Source organism: Malaclemys terrapin, chromosome 16 (genome assembly GCF_027887155.1).
Source record: "Malaclemys terrapin pileata isolate rMalTer1 chromosome 16, rMalTer1.hap1, whole genome shotgun sequence".
NCBI lineage: Eukaryota > Metazoa > Chordata > Testudines > Emydidae > Malaclemys > Malaclemys terrapin.
This window is the reverse complement of record NC_071520.1, coordinates 33,139,381-33,159,159: the sequence shown is the minus strand read 5'-3', so window position 1 is coordinate 33,159,159 and position 19,779 is coordinate 33,139,381. Positions and strand designations below refer to the sequence as shown.

Below are 19,779 nucleotides of genomic sequence, written 5' to 3'. Positions count from 1 at the left end.
AATGATCAGTAATGTGGAGAAGTGCTGGGGGGGGGGGGGGTCTCTTTAGCTGAAATGTACTGTGGAAATACATGATCATTATAATCTTCATTAACTACTTTACAGATTATTTCGTGCTCTGATGCCTATTTCTTGCGCAAGTGTAGCAGCTGATTTTATAAGCTTCATGTCATTGTGTACCTATGTAGAGTATCTGCAATCAAGGTTGAGACTTTAGGTGTGTATCCAAAGCTAAGGGAAAAACAAAAGAAACAACGTCTCTTGGGATGTCCAGCAGTTTATCAGAGTAGTAAGTAGTAAGACCAGAGCTTTGATCAAGTGACAAATTCTTGAAGTTGTGTGTTTTAAAAAAATAAAAAAATAAACTGTCAACACTGACTGTCCTTTTTTTAAAAAACGGTACCAATATTGGGAAGGGATGGCATCAGAAGCTTTTCTATAATATTGAATGTTTTTTTGCTTAGGATTTGCTACTTGTAGCATTCTTTTTGCCAAGGTGAATCATTGTCTAATTTGTCCCTTTCTGTTTGGAGAGCTGCTGCTGTTGTTGTTGTACAAATGCACGTGAAATCTGTGCCCTGAAGAGCTTACCTAAAAGTCAGGGATTGTGGTTTAACTGCTGCTGTACAACCAGCAGAGGGAGTGTTACCCATTTTTTTTAAAATTCTTTTTCAATGGAAGTGGATTACAAAAAAAAATAGAGCAAGCGGGACATTACCCACAAGGCTGCTGATTTCTTTAGGCCAGAAATTTTACCTTGTCTGTTTTAATTGTATTTAAATATTTGTTAGCTGAATTAGCTTTGGTGATGAGAAATCCCATACAATATGAAGTAATCTCTGTTTTAAACTTTGGTTCTGAAGCCAAGATGTCTCGAGAGACTGGAAATGAATCCCAGCAATCTCAAGGTGCCCAGCAGTCTCAGGGTGGTACAAGTTCTTCCTCCAGTGGATCACAGAGTGCCAGTCAGTCTTCTTCCAGTTCTGGGACCCTCAGTTCTTTGGACACAGTTCCTACTCAGGAACTTCCTTCAATTCCTGAGGATCAGGAACCTGAAGAAATCGTTCCTCAGCCATGGGGTCGACTCTTTGCACTTGGAAAGGGTTTCTGCAATTATGGTATGTATATACCATAGTGGGTTCTCTCAAGTCAATGTGTGTAATAGGACAAAAAATCCTGAAGAAGTTTAATAAAATGGAATATTTCACTTTTGAATGAATGGTAAAGTATAATTGATGGTGTGATTGCAGTTTTTGTTTGGATTTTTGTAGGGAGTGTATATTCAGTAAGAAATGTTGCTGCCATAGGAAACTGAGATACACAGCATCTACCAATCTGGAGGAAGAATTTTTTCAGAATTCTCCTTTACTGCCTCCCTATTTGCCTGGCTAAGATTTTGTGCTATATAATGTTAGTATAGCCATATATTTGTAAAATTTGACCCCAGAGCAGAATGAAACAAAACCTTTTAACTTGTCTCATTACTGAACCCAAGGTGGGGAAAAAGAATAATGATATCTATAAGAATAATTTGATGCCTAGATGCATGCCATCTATCTGCTAGAACTTAAAAAAAAGCTGTTTTAATCTGCATGACTCAGTAGCAGTCTGTATGCTCTTCCTGGTCTTAGGCAGAGCAAGTCAAGTGCAGATGAACATACTTAGCTAGCAGACATACTGTGGGAGCAGTGCTTTTGCCATGATCTCATGTCAGTCTGCTGTATTGACTTGGAGTAGATAGACCTTAGAGCCACAATAGGCTTCACTTGCTTGTTAGTGGTCTGCCATTAGGTTTTCCGTTGTTAATAATGCACAATTACCTTATTTTTAAAAATAGATGAATAGAGTAAATTTATAACAGTTCTGTCACAGTTCTATCAGGCAGTGTCTGTATTTTTCTGGTGGTAACTGTGACTCCTCTTAAAAAGGGATATGAAAAATTACCATGTCTATTAGCCCAGAGTCGATACAAAAAGATTTTCTTTTATATCAGGATCTAGCTAGGAGGTGCCTAATGAATTTGAAATTCTACCTCCCTTCTAGCTGCTGGAAGGGAAAAGGTGCATTCTGCTTCTAGTGCCTTCCCCCAAACCTCCTAGCTGCTGTTAAGTTGAAGGGTTTCCACTACTTTACACATTGTTCAGCTTTCTGGGTGCTGTGGGGGGCAGGGGAATAAGTCTCTTTTTACTGTCACTCTTCCCCAGCCTTCGATTTTTGAAATTTTTCTAGTGGATTGATCATTCCATCTCAATACTATATTTGAGTATCTCTGTTATTGCTCAAAGTTCTCCCAAGCACCAGCAATCTAAAATGAATCTTATTCTAGACCATTTCACACCTGTCCATCAGTGAAATCGACCAGAATTGTGTTTATCTTACATTGCTGTTGCCTGACAAAGTTCTGAGCAACAGCAGAAGCCTTGGAGCTATCTGCAGAAATGGGGACGTCATATAAAACTAGATTCATGTTTGAAAAACTATTATTACAGTTATAAGGGTTAGAAACTTAAAGGGATACCCTCAACATGAAATGTAGTAAATCTTTAACCAAAAAAAAAAAAGGCTAAATAGTTTCAGGCATTACAACTGACCCTGAGCCTCCCTGACAATTTGCTTTTTCTATTTTTAAAAAAACCTTTGCATCTTTCCTGTAGCTGTGTGAAAGACTCACAGAAATTACTAAACTTTAAGCCATGATCCTGCAAACAATTATGCACATGAATGATCCCAATGTAATTACTTACATAAGTAAAACTAAGCATGTTTGTAAGGATTGAAGCATTAGTTGGGATTGTTGCATCACTAGATTTTTGAGAACCTTTTAACTGCCACATCTGGGCATTATTTTTTCTTGTTGCTGCAGTTTTGTTTATTACTGATCATTGCTCTAGATATTAATGTTTTGGTTCTTTAAATTAGCTTTTCACCATTTAAAAATTGACTGATTATGCATAGTTTATTTTAAAGGGGTCTGATTCTTTATGCATATGAATTCTGGTGTTTCTCAAACAGAATTTGTAATTTTTGGAGTGAGACAATTTTTATTTTGCTTAACATTTTCATTCTTATACAAGGAATGCTCAATGTGAGTCATGTTAAAAGGAAGAGAACGGGGGCGGGAAACAAGTGTCTTCTATCTTTATTTAGAAATAAAGAAGTATCCTAGAGTTCAGGCAGTGTCTGATGAATCTTGCTTTGTCTCCTGTTCCAAGTACTATCATTTGGTACCATTTTGCAGTGGTAGGTCTAACTTACTGGAATTTTGTGTTCTCTCTCTCTCTCTCTCTCTTCCTTCCTCCTTGTCCCCCCAATCCCAGACTGCGTGAATGACGAGTGTTGGTTTGGCAGAGACAGAAGCTGTGATTATAGCTTTGCTAAGCTAGGGTTGACCGAGACAGGCTTATACCAAAACTACAGCAAGAAGCACTTCCGAATCTTCAGGGTAGGTGCTAAAAAGGCCATTTTACCCCTTTCCCTCTGTTCTGTAAAGAAGGAAACTGGATTAACTGAAAAATTCTAAATCAAAGTTTCACTGCTTTTCAGACAAGGTGGATTGATTTAAATCAGCAACCAGGAAGCCTTGATTTAAATCAGGGGTAGGCAACCTATGGCATGCGTGCCAAAGGCAGCACGCGAGCTGATTTTCAGTGGCACTCACACTGCCCGGGTCCTGGCCAGTGGTCCAGAGGATCTGCATTTTAATTTAATTTTAAATGAAGCTTCTTAAACATTTTAAAAACCTTATTTAATTTACATACAACAATAGTTTAGTTATATATTATAGACTTATAGAAAGAGACCTTCTAAAAACATTAAAATGTATTACTGGCACATGAAATCTTAAATTAGAGTGAATAAATGAAGACTTGGCACAACACTTCTGAAAGGTTGCTGACTCCTGATTTAAAAAAATTAATTCGAATCTTATTTTGCATACATAGTTTTTGGTTATTTTCTTAACGAAAAGTTGGTTCTCATTGGTTGGTAACCATTAAAACATACTGATTTGCAACTAAATATAGTCTTTACACTAAATGTAGTACCAGGCGAATGTGCTATATTTATCCACGTTTATTTAGAAATTATATAGTATAACATACATTTATTTGTGTTCTGAATTTTTGCATTTTTTTTATTGTTACAAATGGTGAATGGTGCATTTCTTATTAGTAGGTGATTTTAATTTTTACTTGTGATTTGTGTCAAGCTCTATTTGGATGGAAACTGGAATTCAATTAAAAATGAGCAAAACCAGCATAACTACCTTACAAGTCTTAAACTGGGGTCCTACATGGATTAGTTCTTGGTCCTACGCTGTTTAATAACCTAGAAGAAAACATAAAATCATCACTGGTAAAGTTTGCAGATGACACACAAGTTGGGAGAGGTAGGGAAGCGGACAGACAGATCACTGATTCAGAGCGACCTAGATCTCTTGGTAAACGAGCAAGAAAACAATATATGTTTTAAGATGGCTAAATTTAAATGTGCACATCTAGAAACAAAGAATGTAGGTCATACTTGCAGTGTGGGGGGCCTCTATCCTGGGAAGCAGTGACTCTGAAAAAGATTTGAGGGTTGTGATGGATAATTAGCTGAACATGAGCTCCCAATATAAATACTGTGGCCAAAAGAACTAATCCTATCCTAGGATGCATAAATGGGTATGTTGAGTAGGAGTAGATAGGTTATTTTACCTCTGTATTTGGCATTTGTGTGACTGCTGCTGAAATACTGTGTCCAGTTCTGGTGCCCACACTTCAAGAAGGACGCTGATAAATTGTAGAGGGTTCAAAGAAGAGCCATGAGAGGGATGAAAAGGGCTTAATCTCTTAAGATTAACAAAGAGAAGGTTAAGGGGTGACTTGATAAGTCTATAAGTACCTACATGGGGAACAAATATTTAATAATGGGTTCTTCAGTCCAGCAGAGAAAGGTGTAACCTGATCCAATGGCTGGAAGCTAAAGCTAGTCAAAATCAGACTGGAAATAAGGTGTAAATTTTTAACGGTGAGAATAATTAACCATTGGAACAGTTTACCCAGGATTGGGGCTGATTCTTCATCACTGAGAATTTTATATCAAGATTGGATGATTTTCTGAAAGATATATTATTTTAGGGAGGCTCTATGCTCTGGGTTATACAAGTGATCAGACTAAATGATTAAAATGGTCCCTTCTGGCAATAGACTCTATGAATGTTTTTATTGGTCAAATAAAACTACGTTAAATGTGCTTGATACACAAGAAGATGTAAAAGGTGTCAAAACATGCTTGGCATTTAAAACTAACTGATTTATTAAATAAAAGAAGTATATGAAGTTAATGAATCTGTGATGGTTTCTGGTCACTATGTATTTCAGGATTTTAGAACTAGTAGATTTCAACCCCTCACTGTTTTTTATACATAGATTGGAAGAGGAAAACAAGCTTTCCTGATTTTTCAACTCCCAATCATTTTCTTATCTTTGAAGGAACTAGTCATTGATCTGAATAAGTTGAAAAAAATGAAATGAAGAAAATATCCTTTCTGCACATGTAGAAGAGGCTACTGCTGTCAAAAGCTGGTTTAGCATGTCAGAAAATTCTGGTTTCAGATGCTTAGCCACTGACTTCTAGCAGTTCAGAGATTTGAGTTTCTATAAAACTTTGGGAGTAAACATGTACTGCTTAATATTTTTTCATTTAATTTACATGATTTTAATAGATTATAGTAAATGTAGCCCTTAACATTGGTTGTCATAATTTAACTTTGAATAGGTTTATTTTTTAAAAGAATGTAGTTAATTTAAATAAAAATCTGTTTTTTTTTTTCTTTTTTTTTTTCTTTTTAAAAAATCACTGATTTTTATCCACATTGTTTTCATAGACTTGAGTCATAGAGTTTAAGGCTAGAAGGGACCACTCGGTTATTTAGTCTGACCACCTGTACATCAGAGACCACTGATATCACTCAACATTCACATACTAAACTCAACAACCAAAATTAGACCAAACTATTAGTCTCCAGGAGACTAAACTGTTTTGTGCCACATGCAGAGACTAGGGATGTCATGGGTCTCAAACACAGGGCAGTGGGGCTGCTGAAAGCATGAGCTTTTTCCTATACACCATGGAGCTGCAAGGGGAGAGGAGGGAACTGATGCTAAAACCCCACCACCAAAAGTTACACCCACTGAGTGCACAAGGTCAGATGACTAACAGAACACTGCTGATTGGATACCACTCGCTATAAAGTTTGCTCTTCCTGTCCCATCTCTTGTCTGAGCAACATGCCTACTGACTAGTTGCCAGGCCTGTTGCTGCGCAGACCTCTTAGACCAAGACTAGGTCTACGCGGGGTGGGGGTGGGGTGTCGACCTAAGATACGCAACTTCAGCTACGCGAATAGCGTAGCTGAAGTCGGCGTATCTTAGATTGATTTACCTGGCTGTGAGGACAGCAGCGAGTCCACCGCTGCTGCTCCCCCTCGACTCTGCTTCCACCTCTTGCCGCCGTGGAGTTCCAGGTCGATGAAAGAGCGATCGGGGATCGATTTTTATCGCGTCTAGTGTAGACACGATAAATTGATCCCCGATAGATGGGTGGGAAGTGTAGACATACCCCGAGTCTCTGCTTCCTCGCCTGGTTTCTACTCCTTATTTCTGCTACCATACCTCGTTCCTGCTACCTACTGTGTCTCTTCTCTGCTCCTGTTACCAGATCTGTTTCTTGATTCGTGCTTCCTCACTCAGATCTCAGTTGCTGACTCCATCTTTGATCCTTGGCATGACTTCTGGCTCTAACTCTAGCTTGTCCATTGGTGTGACCACAGTTTACTCCTGGCTCCAACCACTAGGTCAGAGAACCCACATTAAGGGCTCTAACAACGGGGGACTGTGGTGCACCAGTACATGAGACCGTTGTGAAGGCAGAGAAATGATTAAATGAGCTATATAACCACCATCCACACACACTGCAGAGGAAGGCAAAATAACCTCAGGGTCACTGCCAATCTGGCCTGGGGGAAAATTCCTTCCCTGTCTCCGCATATGGCGATAAGTTAGACCCTGAGCATGTGAGCAAGAACCAGCCAGCTAAGCAATTGAGAGAGAGAATGCTTGGTGCCACTTCAGAGCCTGGTGTACCCCACTAAGTGTCCCATCTCCAGCCATATCCATTCCTGGGCTTCAGAGGAAGAAAAGTAATAAAAAAAACAACAAAAAACCCTCCCAGAATATCATCTCTTCTCTGGACCTCTCCTACTTTAATCTTTCTTGAACATGGGTGACCAAATGAGGTCTTACGAATGTCTTGTACAGTGGCACTAATACTTCTCTAGCTCTACTGGAAATACCTCACCTAATAAATTGTAGGATCACGTTTGCCTTATTCAGAGCTGGTAGCAGTTCAGAGTCATCCTGCGATCGACCCACACACCCAGGCGTCTCTCCTCTCTCACTTCCAACTTAGGAGCTCCCAGCTTATTGCAGAAATTCTCATTATTAGACTTTAAGTGCATGACCTTGCACTTTGAGGTATTGAATTTTATTCCATTCTGTCACTCCAGTCTTCAAGGTCAGCCAGATCTTCCTTTATAATGTTCTGATCCTCCTCTGTATTGACAGTGCCTCCCAACTTTGTATTATCATCATATTTAATTAGCACACTCCTACTTTCTGTGCCAAGGTCATTATTAAAAATATTGAATAACATTGGTCCCAAGACAGTCCTTGAGGAACTTTGCTATTAACCTCTTTCTAGTCCAATAATTTAACTTTCAGCACAACCCATTGCCGTCTCCCCTTTAGCCACTTCCTTATCCACCTTACCATGCTTATACTGATCTCCATCTTCCGTAATTTAACTATTAATTGCCCATGTGGTATTGTGTCAAATGCTTTAGTGAAGTCCACATATGTTAGATCTACTACACTTACCTTATCTAAAAATTCAGTTATTTTCTCAAAGGAGGAAATCAGTTAATCTGGCATGATCTACCTTTATTTAATCCATGTTGCGTTACGTCCCCATTACATTTACTTCGATGAATTTAATTATCCTTTCCTTCACAATTTGCTCTAAAATCTTGCATACCACAGGGCAAACTAACTGGCCGAATCATTTTTGTTTTTTGTTTTTTCCTTTTCTTAAATATAGCCTGACATTAGCTATTCTCCAGTCATATGGTACTACCCCTGAATAGATAGGTTTATTACAGATCCTTGCTACTGGACTAGACATCCCACGTGACAGTTCTTTCAGTATTCTGGGATGGAAATTATCCGGCCCCTCTGATTTGAGCACGAGTTTTTCTTTCATATCAGATGTGGTAATTTCCATTTCTAGTCACTCATTTCCATCAGCCAGACTGCCTTCATGCCCATTCTATATTATCATTGTTATTGAGAGCTGAGGTCAAATGTTCATTTAGTTTTTCGGTCATACCTAAATTATCTTTTAATCTCCTTCCCATCCACACTGCATAGCAGCCCAACTTCATTCTTCCTTAATCTCTTTTTAGTTGTATAACAAAAAAACCTCTTTATTATTTATTTTAATTTCCTTAGCAAGAGCTAATTCAGCCTGACTTTTAGCAATTCTCATTTTATTCCATTTTCTGACCTCCATGATGTAGCTTTCTTTGCTAATCAACTCCTTTCTTCATTCTCTATATGTTCTCTTCTTACTCCTAATAACCTTTTTAGGTAGATATTCATCCAGCTGTGTCTGAGCCTTTCCCTACAAGTTTTTTTTCCCCTTTCTTGGGAAATTTCAGATAGTTTTTGTATAGTTGATTTGAAGAAATTCCACGCCTCCTCTGCATTTTTAAGTTTATGAGCTCTTCAGTCCAACTGACTTCTTAAACTAGTTCTCTTAATTTCCCAAACTTTGCCCTTTTGAAATACATGATGATGACCTGGTTTTGATTATCCTTCTACAGATGCCCCCTGGGTTACGCAAACCTGATTTATGCAAATCCTCAGTTACGGAAAAAGTTCCGTAAGCTAGAAACAGGAGTGGGTTTTTTTTTTTGTTTTTTTTTCTGCATAATGGTCAGGTATACGTTTCTGACTTATGCAAAATTTGAGTTATGCAAGGTGTTCTGGAACGGAACGCTTGCGTAAATCGGGGAGCGACTGTATTTAATTTAAACTGAATCAACTTGCGATCACGCTATCCAAGGTTATTTCCTACAATCAGCTCTTCTGTGATGTCCTTCCTACTTACTAAAATCTAGTCCATGACAGTTTTCTTCATCAAACTGTAATCTGTCACATCCAAGAATAATTGGGCCCCAACAGTATTAATAGCATTTATTCTCCCATCTGTATCCGGGAGGTTAGTCTCCCATTATGCCACAATTCCCAACAGTATTTATCTCTTTAATAATATTGAAGCGATCACTATCCATGTCTGAGTCTGACCTGGGGGTCTCTTGTATTGATTTTAAGGGCTAAAAAGAGTTAAAGATGTTTAACCTTTTTATTGTGTAATATTAAAACAATGATACTTAGTTATTTTTGTTTTTTAACAGAGGCCTTGGTTTCTTGGCAAACACGTAAAAGTATTTATTTTAAAACTGAAAGTTTATTGATTTAAACACAGAAAAAAACAAGAAATGAAAACAGACATTTGTATTGAAACTGAAATTGAATGATTATGCAAAACTAACTTAATTAAAATTTTTTACAAAATATGAGTTTTTTATTTTTATTAACCCTTTCCATCAAAAAAGGGTAATTTTACTTTGTTATGATGTGTGAAGAGTATTTACTTCTCCTGTTTCTAACAAATAGACACAAGGTGGTGGGGAGAGAGATGATAGAAAGGTGGAGGAAATTCAGATTTGTTGTTTTTGGAACACTGGACGGTTATGAATGCTTTGTCTGGCAGGTTGACCGTGACACCTCTTGCTTGGATCCTGATACACATCATCTGATTGGGTTTTTCTCCTTAGACAGGGCAGGATTGTGGTCATCTCAACTGCCTGTGCTGATGCAGTGCAGCTGATTTCAGGATTTGATGAAAAGCCAAGAGCACAAGAGAGAGGCTAGGAGGAAGGAAAGGGGACAAAGTAACACAAAAGGAAAGGAGGCAGAACAGGATCCTTGCGTGCCTCTGCCGTGCTGGCAATTAGGTAGCCACACAGATGGGCTGGATGTCATGATGATCTAATGATTTTTAGGACTTTCAAGTGAAAAACAAAAGTTCCTTGAACAAGAGCAAGGCCTCTTGGCTTTCCCCTCAGGCTGAAAATCCTTCAGTCTGGTCTGCACCTTCTGTCTTGGGGTCAGAGAAGATGAGACGAGATGAGTGGGGATGCAAGGTGGGACAGGAGAGTGATCTCTCCCCCACTCCTAAAGTCTCTTTTAAGAACTCCCAAAGGGGGAAAAGTGGGCTTCATAGTTCATCCCCCTTATTATTTTGTTCACCAGCTAGGCCTAATATTTACCACACTAATTTTAGTTAATTCATTTCTGGCTTTATATTTTATTTTCTTTACTAAACATGATTTTAACAGTTTTTAAACTATATTAGTAGGCCTTTTTTGTTTGGACGAATCTAGTTTTTGTCTATTTTTTTGCACTTATAACTATTATTAAAAACAACTCGACCTATTTTCTATGAACATTTGTTGTTATAGGTTGTATTATTTGGTGAACTTTCGCTTACCTTTTACTGTTGAACTTAAAGTAAATTTTTAGATCCAATAATCACATCAGATCTATAGCAGGTCCCTAACACTATCCCCACAGAACCTCTTTTACAATCCTTCCCCAAAGTGATTTTGACCCAAACAAATTCTGTTTTGTCTATAGTATAGCTTTGTATTTCTTTACAATTTACTGCTTTGTTGATGTACAACACCACCCCAGTACCTTTACCTTTATTCCTGTCTCTTCTAAACAGCACAATACCTTTCAATAACTATATTCCAGTAATGAGTGCTATTCCACCATGTTTCTATGATCCCTATAATATCTTGTTTGACCTCCTGCACCAGTAGTTCCAGTTCCTCCATTTTATTGCCTAGACTCTTTTCATTTGTGTACAAGCATTTCAGTTGTTTCCCTCAGGCCTCCCCACTTATTAGTCATGACAGCCTTGGTGCCAGAAGATTAATATCCTAGGTACTTGACTGGAGATCATCTGTTGAGAAGAGTCGTCCTTCCCTAGTTGCCTCCTAATGATTCATCATCCCCAAACCTGCCTTGTAGCTCCAATCTTTGAGCCCTCAGTTGATCTTCATTATGTTGTCATGCCATCACCCTCCTTCTCTAGGCATGAGAAGTATTCCACAGAAAATCATCTGAGCTTCCACGTCTGTAAATGTCTTGGCCACCTGAGTGTAGTCGTCCTTGATCCATTCCAATGGGAATCTAGCAGTGTCATTCATCCTGACATGCAGAACAGTAATTGGATTTTTTCCTGCTTCCATCAGGTCCTCTCCAGTCTCACATCCACTCTTGTATCCTTGCTCCTGCCAGACAGCGCACACTTCTGTTCTCTAGATCTGGTCTGGTAACAGGCCTGTCAGTTCTTCTGAGTATGGAGTCCCCGATCACGTAGACCATCCTGGTGTAGATATGAATTTGTTTTGTTATCTCTTGCAGTCCCATGTACATCATCCTCACTTTTCCTTAGGCTCCAGTCCCTGGCTGTCTCCATCATCTCTTTCTCTCTTCTGCAGGGATTGGCTTCCTTTCTTTTCTTCTTCACCACCAGTTAAGAGTGTTGCCAAACACATTCTTTAAAACCATTTTCATGATGTATTATTTCCTTAATTAAGAAAAATAAATTGTTATAAACTCTGATATGGTTCATTACAGCCTCATGATAAAAGCTATTTTTCTGTATTGTTACCTTTTTCTTTTTTTTTTTTTTTTTTTTTTTTTAGGAAATGGGACCAAAAAACTCCTATGTTGCCTACATTGAGGACCACAGTGCAAATGGGACTTTTGTAAATAAAGAGCTCATTGGGAAAGGGAAAAGGCTCCCATTGACTCACAATTCTGAAATTGCACTGTCTGTACAGACTAACAAAGGTAAAATAAAGTACAAAGACAAATTGATTTTGAATAGCATCTTTCTTAAAATTGTGCTCCTTCTAAATGCTTTAGAGAGAAAATAATAGATGGAAACCGTGGATAAAGGTAATATTTTTTATTTGCCCACTATTTTTTGTACACAAAATCTTGAAGATTGTTATATCCACCTGAAATTAGTAAATTTTAAAAAGTGAGTTAAAAGTATTTGCCGGTACTACAGTTGATCTGGGGACTCACCACCAAAGTTTGTGCTTTTAAAATCACATATTTTTAAAAATGCTTTTCTCGCACAGTTGTTAAATAGGGAAAACTGATTTACTATACAGGGGAAGTTGTGAATATGACTCTGCATATGGCAGCATCTTATGTACAAAGGAAACAAACTGAAAAATTAGAGAGAGGATTTTTTTTGTAGTGGTACAATGAATGCATGGGTTTTAGATCTGTAGCATAAGACTGACGGGTCTCTCCTTGTATTTTTACTCTTGAGTACAGAGGTAATAGATTATGAAGACGTGTTGGGATTTGTCATGCTGGAGAATTGTGAAACAGATGATATTGAAGATGTTACTATTACGGAAATTCTCTTTCAATAATGCGATCACCTTGTTAATGAAAAATATTCTTTCAAGTGTTTGCATATGTCCATTTTACTGTAGGTGTGTGTGCGCCCCATGTACAGGTGTTGGTGATATTTTTTCCTCAGTAGTACCTGTTGGGATGGCTGGTGTGCCCTCTGTCCCCACACATCACTGCATGGTGGTATAAAAGGGTGGAACCACCATGACTTCCCATCCAGTTCCTTACCGCCAGTGATGGTGATTCAGACTTGTTAACTCAAGTGCTTTCCTCATTCCTTTTCTGTATATAGATCCTGTTTACTAATTTGTCAGTTATAGTTAGTGTTGGACAATTTTTAGTACTAGGTTGCTGCATTTGGTCTCTCTTGACACTTTCTATCTTTTGGTACAGCTACCGGAACGATGCCGTGTTCACCAGGTTTTAAGTCCTGCTGGACCTCTGTGAAACCCATGCCAGTCAGTGACCCACACCTGACCTGTTAGAAATGTTTGGGGGAATCCCATGTTAGTGACACTGTCACATCTGCAAAGGGTTCAAGGTCTGCTTGAAAAAAGATAGTGTGACGAGGATGCAGCACTTTGACCCCTATCAGAGTCGTCACATGGGGTGAGTGCCCCATGTACATTTACTTCAGTATGGAGCTCTTTGCTGGAGATGTCTGCGGCTCATTGGGATTGTTTCCGAGTACCAAAGAAAAGGCTTAGGCATTCCTCTGGTTCGGTGCCTCGCTTGCCTGAGTCAGTACCCTGACGGAACCAGAGACCAGAAGCATTTGGGGGATAAATCCCCTCCAGAATGCTTAATGCTTCCCAAGAGGGGATTGCTGCCTCTGAAGCCTGTGCCAGACATTTCCCCTGAAAGAAGGTGCCGATCGCAGCAACCCTGGAGGCGTATGCAGCTGCAAGAGACCTACTTAGCTTCTTGGTACTGCCTGCGGTTCCTACCTTACCTCATTGAGATAGTGTGGTGCTGCTACCCAAGCCTCCACAGAAATGCGTGTTGTCTAGAGGAAAGCCTCCCATGATTTCCCTGGTACTGCTGTCCTCAGGCTCGGACTACGTCTTACCAGTCCATTCTGGATTTGCACCTCCATTGTCAGAAGCATCTGACTCTTTTCCTTGGACTCAGAGGTGAGGTCCTCTGTATCCCACCCAGGATGGGGAACATACCTCCCCATCAGAGTCGTTGGGACCATGGGCCATGCACTGGGATCCTTCTAAGGGTCAATGGCCCAGGCAAGGATGGGTCTTGGGCCCGTATCGATGGTCATGCTGGATACATTCTGGTGTCCCCACAGCTAGAACTTCCCTTGAAGCATCTTGCTCCCTGACATGGAGAGTGCACCAGAGGGATTGGTACAGAGAGCACCATTCCCTGGTACTGAGCAGCCGGAAGCCACTCAGGCACCCCCCTGCCACTAGTCACAGACTAACCACCACCTCAGATATCTGTTTCATCCTTGTCACCTGATGAGGTGGTTAAGTGGCACCACCAGAGGACCACATTGCTCATCAAGATCTTTTTAAAATAGCGGCCTCTGTACTTGACATTCAGGCAGAAGAGGTGCATGAAAGCTCTCACAAGTTGTTGGACATCCTGGTATCAGCGACAGCACCATGGTGCAGCCATGAAACCATCATGGAGCCAGTCAAAGCCCTTAGGCAGGCCCCCTCCTCCTGGGACCTCACAGCAAAACGAGCTGAGAGGAGGTGCTTTGTCTCCTGTAAGGGGTATGAACATTTTTATTTTCATCCTCGCTCTGTGTTCTCTTGGGGCAGCTGCCAATGAGCAGGATAGAGAGGGACAAAAAGCTTCTGTGCCAAAAAGCAAAGCCTCAAAGAAGCTGGATCTATTTGGTCACAAATTTTATTCCTTAGGAAGCAAAAAGAAAGCAGTGTCACTCACAATAGTTATACAGAGACAGGGGTTTGCTCCCCAATCCCAAGATCCACTAAGGAAAAAGGACAGAAGTTATAAGAGACGCCCTCCACCGCTCTCCTCTTCATCATCAGTGGGCTTATCCCATCCAGCTGCCTCATACAAACAGTCATGTGGATGGGTTTGTCAAGGACAGTGTACCTGTCACCATAGCCCCATCTGTTCCCCATTGTTTGTTACTAATCGCTTATCCCACCTCCTAAGTGCTTGGGCTCACATAAGTAAGACCTACCAGTCTGAAAGCATGGTGGAACTGTGGTATGCCATCCAGTTCAGTTCTACTCCCCTACCCACCCTCTTCTCTGTCCCTTTTCAGGGATGCCTCTCATGAGATTGCCCTTCAACAGGGTGTCCAGTCTCTTCTTCCTCTATGGCCCCTGCCTGAAGTACTGTTGAACCTCAAAGGTAAGGATTTCTATTCCTGCTACTTCCTGATCCACTAGACAAAAAGGGTCTCAGCCTATTTTAGACCTAAGAGAGTTGAACAAATTCCTGAAGAAAATAAAATTCTACATGGTTACCCTATCTTAAATTATTCCTTCCCTGGAGCGGGGGGACTGGTACACTGCCTTCAACTTACTTAAAGGATGTTTATTTCCATGTCGCAATATGCTACGACCATGAGAATTCTCAGATGCATGGGGAATGACTGCTATTATCAGTTCACAGTGCTTCCATTCAGTCTGTCAGCTGCTCCTCGAATGTTCACAAAGTGCATGGCAGTCATAGCAGCTCAACTATGAAAATTAGGTGTCCATATGTACCCATGGTTGAACGACTGGCTGATCAGAGGTCAGTCTGAGGCTAAAGTCCTTTCCAGCATACCAACTGTCCTGTCCGTGTTCGACGCACTGGGGCTCCTAGTAAATCGAGACAAATCAGTCCTAAAACTGGAAAAGACAATAAAATTCATTGGAGCGGTCTTAGGGCCCCGTCTACCCTGGTAAGTTTCTGCGCAGTAAAGCAGCTTTCTGCACTGTAACTCCTGAGGTGTACACACTGCAAAGCCACTTCGTATGCAGAAACTGCGCAGTTGTGGCGCTCTTAAAAAAAACCACCCCAACGAGAGGCGTAGAGCTTTCTGTGCCGGGCTACAGCGCTGCGGTGCCAGTGTAGATACCCTGGTCGATTACAGTGCTGCGATTGGCCTCTGGGAGGTGTCCCACAATGCCTGTTCTCACCTCTCTGGCCATCGGTTTGAACTTTACTGCCCTGCCCTCAGGTGACCAACCGTCATCCCCACCCCGTACATTCCTTTGCCGATTTGAAAGTTCCGTTCTTGTTTGCTCAGTGATGCGTGCAGTGGTCTCAGCGTATCTTTCCAGATGAACATGCCTGCTCCACATACCAGGCGATGCCCCGCTGGGAGAGGAAGCTATGCAGTCCCAGCTGTGCTACAGCCATAGGAATTATGACACCTCCGGACAGATTTCACGATGCACGATAGAAAAGGGCCATGACTGGGACACATTGTAGTGCAGGGTCAAAGTGAAGGTGCTGCGGAACACCTACCACAAGGCACTGGAGGCAAACCACTGCTCCGGTGCTGCACCAACGAGCTGCCAGTTCTACAAAGAGGTGGACGTGATACTCGGAGGCGATCCCACCTCCATTGCAAAGGCCCCTGTGGATACTTTGTTGGCTCATGTGCCAGTCGAGAGTGGACTGAGCCAGGAGGAGGAAATCTTGGACGAAGAGGGGGAGGAGGACCCAGAGGCAGAGGATGGCTCGGAGGCCAGAGATGCATTCAGCCAGGAGCTCTTTTCTACCCCGGAGGAAGCTAGCGAGTCACAGCAGTCGGATCTTGGCGAAGCGCAAACAGGAGAGGAGGCCCCTGGTAAGTGGATCTGATTTTGGGAATTGCTGAAGTGATTTGTTGTGGACAGGAGGGTTGCAGAAAGCATGCTTGTCTCCCACCGCATGCCTATTCTGAGTGGCGGAACAGGCTGTTGATAGACTCCCTCACTTCACGGGAGTCTCCCTCAGAGATTTCCAGGAAACTCTCGTGGAGATACTGGGCAATCCGCTGCCGCAGGTTCCTTAGCAGAGCTGCTTTGTTTCTTGCCCCATTAACAGTAATTTTCCCGCACCACTGTGCCATGGCGGGGCGGGAGCGGGGGAGGGAACTATTGCTGCACACAGGTGAGCTGCGTAGGGCGGAAGCTGCAGGCTTGGAGAAGACCCTCCCTTGATTCCCTGCTCACCCTCAGCAGCGAGATATCTTCCATAATGAACACAGCATGTGGAAAGTTTGGGGACAGGAATGATTATCAAGCCCCCCCTAAAGTGCTGGCTCTCCCCAAGAGCAACGTGCCCAGTGTACAGCAGGGTCCAGGAAGAGTGATTCACCTTGGCCCTGCAGCTACTCACCATTTTGGGGGTCTTGTGGCTCATGTGTGCTTGCCTGGGGTCAGCTAGTTAGTGCCAGGTGTGAGAGTACTGGCTGTGTTTTAAAGCACTGAATCAGTGTTGTCTGTTGTAAACAATACTGCTTCTGTAAAATGTTGCATTTAAACTTCACAGAGATGACATTGGGAGGCCAGCCTCCCTTATCGGCGGCAGAACGGCTGTGCAGAATTAGAAAGCAGTCACGAAGAACTAAGGAGGGCTTTCTCCGTGAGGTTATGATGCATTCCGCCGCTGAGAAACAGGAATTGAAGGAGTGGCGGGACAGCGAGAAGAGGGACCAAAAAGAGAACATAGCACACCAGAAAGAAGCCACGGAGCGGTTCTTAGATGTTATGGAGCGCCAAGTGGACATGCTCCAGACGATACTAGCTCTTCAAACCGAGCAGCTCCGCGCCCACCCTCCTTTGCAGCCGCTGTCTCTCTCTCTCTCTCTCGGTTATCAACCTCCTGGCTCCGCTCTCTACCCGGAGCATTCCACTCCTCCCTCCTCACAGGCCACACTCAACACCCAGCCCTCTGCAGTTTGGCCCTGCTGAAATACAGCACCCACTGCATTGTACTCCAAAGGAAAAGGTTGGATATGATCCCTGGACATATGCAAATCTGTAGCCATCCCAGGACCACTCCTCCTCTGGAGATTTTCACTTCCCCCATTCCCCCCCCTGCCTGATGAATTTTTGTTGTTTGACTCTCTCTTTCGGTTGTTGTCTTTTAATAAAAGAATTGTGTTGGTTTGAAAGCAATCTTTATTCTATTAAGTGAAAGCAAAAAGAGCACTGCAAAGCAACATACAATTATGTTAAACCCCCTTATTGCATCATGTGCACCAGTCACCTGCTAGCATTACAAGCACTGCAGTCCTGAGCATAGCAGCAAATATTAGTGGCTTTCAGCTTCAAATCGCTGCCTCAAGGCATCCCTGATCCTTATGTCCCCTCTAATAGCCCTGGTCTCTGGCTATTCAAACTCAGCCAGGCACTGAGCCTCTGCGCTACAGCCCCGTATGGAGCGTACAGCACGCGGCTATAAGCATAGGAATATTGCCATCGGCTATGTCCAGCTTCCCATACAGGCATCGCCAACGGGCTTTTAAACGGCCAAATGCACACTCAACAGGCATTCTGCACTTGCTCAGCTTGTTGTTGAACTGCTCCTTGCTGCTGTCAAGTTGCCCCGTGTATGGCTTCATAAGCCACGGCATTAAGGGGTAGGTGCAGTCTCCCAGGATCACAATGGGCATTTCGACTTCCGCTACAGTGATCTTCTGGTCCGGGAAGAATGTCCCTGCTTGCAGCTTCTTGAACAAGCCAGTGTTACGAAAGATGCGTGCTTCATGCACCTTTCCGGACCTGCCTCTGTTAATGTCCGTGAAACTCCCGGACTTCGTGCTATATCTGAGAGCATACACTGTCACAGTGGTACACCACTGCCTCAGTCTTCTCGGTCAGATGGCACCATGTACCTAGGTAGTTCAGCATGCCAAATTACACCTCAAAAAGGTGCAGGCATGGCCAGCATCAGTGCATTCCCCAAGTCGCCACCATTTAGAGAAAGTGGTTTGAATGCCAACATTAGTTTTGTCATCTCTAGATTGGTGGATGGACCCTCTAAAAGTTTGCTTGGGGGGGTTCCCTTTCTTCCCCCTCTACCAACTTTCACTCTAGTCACAGACGTGTCTCCTTTGGGTTGGGGAGCTCATATGGGGTCCCTTCAGGACCTCAAGGTCTGTGATCATTTCAAGATCTAGAGACTCTCAAACATCAGGGTATTAAAGAGTGGTACGTCTAGACTGTGTGGCCTCCCCACCCCACATAGTGGGGAAAAAATTGGTTAATTCTGACAGTTTGACAGTCATGTTTATATAAACAGAGGGGCAGGAAGCAGTTTGCCTGTGAGACTTCTGTATAGACAACTTAGGTCATTTCAGAGCTGCTTATCTTCCAGGGAAACAGACTATGTTAGCAGATTAGCTGAGCAGATCCTTTTGCAATCAGCATCAGTGGTCACTACATCCATATGTGGTCAGGTCCATCTTCCAACTCTGGGGGACTCCCAAGTGGACAGGAAATGTCAGCAGGTCTGTTCCCAAGGGAGACTCAGCCAAGGCTCGCTGACAGATGCCTTTCTTCTGTCCTGGAAGAAGTCTCTCCTGTATGCTTTCCCTCTGATTCCTTTCCTTCCCTTCCCAGAGACTTATTAAAGTGAAACAAGACCATGCTCACCTCTTCGTTATAGCACCAGCGTTTCCTCATTAATACTGGTATTTGACTGATATCCTCGTTGGTCAAACTGCCTGTTGAATCCATTTGTAATTTCCCAGGACTGCTTCATCCCAACCTCTGAGCTCTCCATCCAGCAGCATGGATGCTTTTATGGCTGACACCCTTTGAAAAGTCCTTCTCAAAGGATATTCAGAAAGTGCTTTTGAATAGCATAAAACCCTCAACTAAGAGCACTTACCTGGTGAAGTGGAAGCGCTTCTCCACCTGGTCTTGTGTGAAAGGTGTATTTCCCTAGTGGACACCCTTGGGCCTCATGCTGGACTGTCTGTTGGATCTAAAACAGAGTTTGTTATTAGCTCAATGAGGATGCATCTAGTGGCTATTTCAGCCCTCAATGTCTTGGTGGATGATGGATCCCTTCTTTCACACACCATCATCACTCAGTTCTTAAGGTGCTTGGTCAGATTATACCTCCCCATTCAAGACCCCATCCACCCTTGGGATCTGAACTTAATTCTAGCAAAATGGATTGATAACCTCGCTTTGAGCCCCTGGCAACTTGCTCTCTCTTTCACCTTTCCATGAAGGTAGCATTT

General features: G+C 42.2%; 1 protein-coding gene across 14 annotated transcripts in view; it reads left to right on the top strand.

Moving 5' to 3' along the window:
- Nucleotides 1–19,779, top strand: part of CHEK2 (checkpoint kinase 2) — a 49,016-nt gene that overhangs the window by 935 nt on the left and 28,302 nt on the right. For 6 of the 14 annotated variants that reach the window (XR_008442530.1, XR_008442529.1, XR_008442531.1 and 3 more), the window contains exons 2-4: nt 864–1,118; nt 3,318–3,442; nt 11,882–12,029. Coding sequence is in view for 11 of the 14 variants with exons in the window: in XM_054006625.1 (XP_053862600.1) it covers nt 864–1,118; nt 3,318–3,442; nt 11,882–12,029 (528 nt within the window). In the remaining 3 variants the exon portion in view is untranslated. Of the gene's footprint in view, nt 1–105; nt 290–863; nt 1,119–3,317; nt 3,443–11,881; nt 12,030–13,608; nt 14,345–14,868; nt 14,958–19,779 lie in introns of those variants that run through there. The other 8 variants (XM_054006628.1, XM_054006630.1, XM_054006627.1 and 5 more) reach the window with 5 other exon arrangements.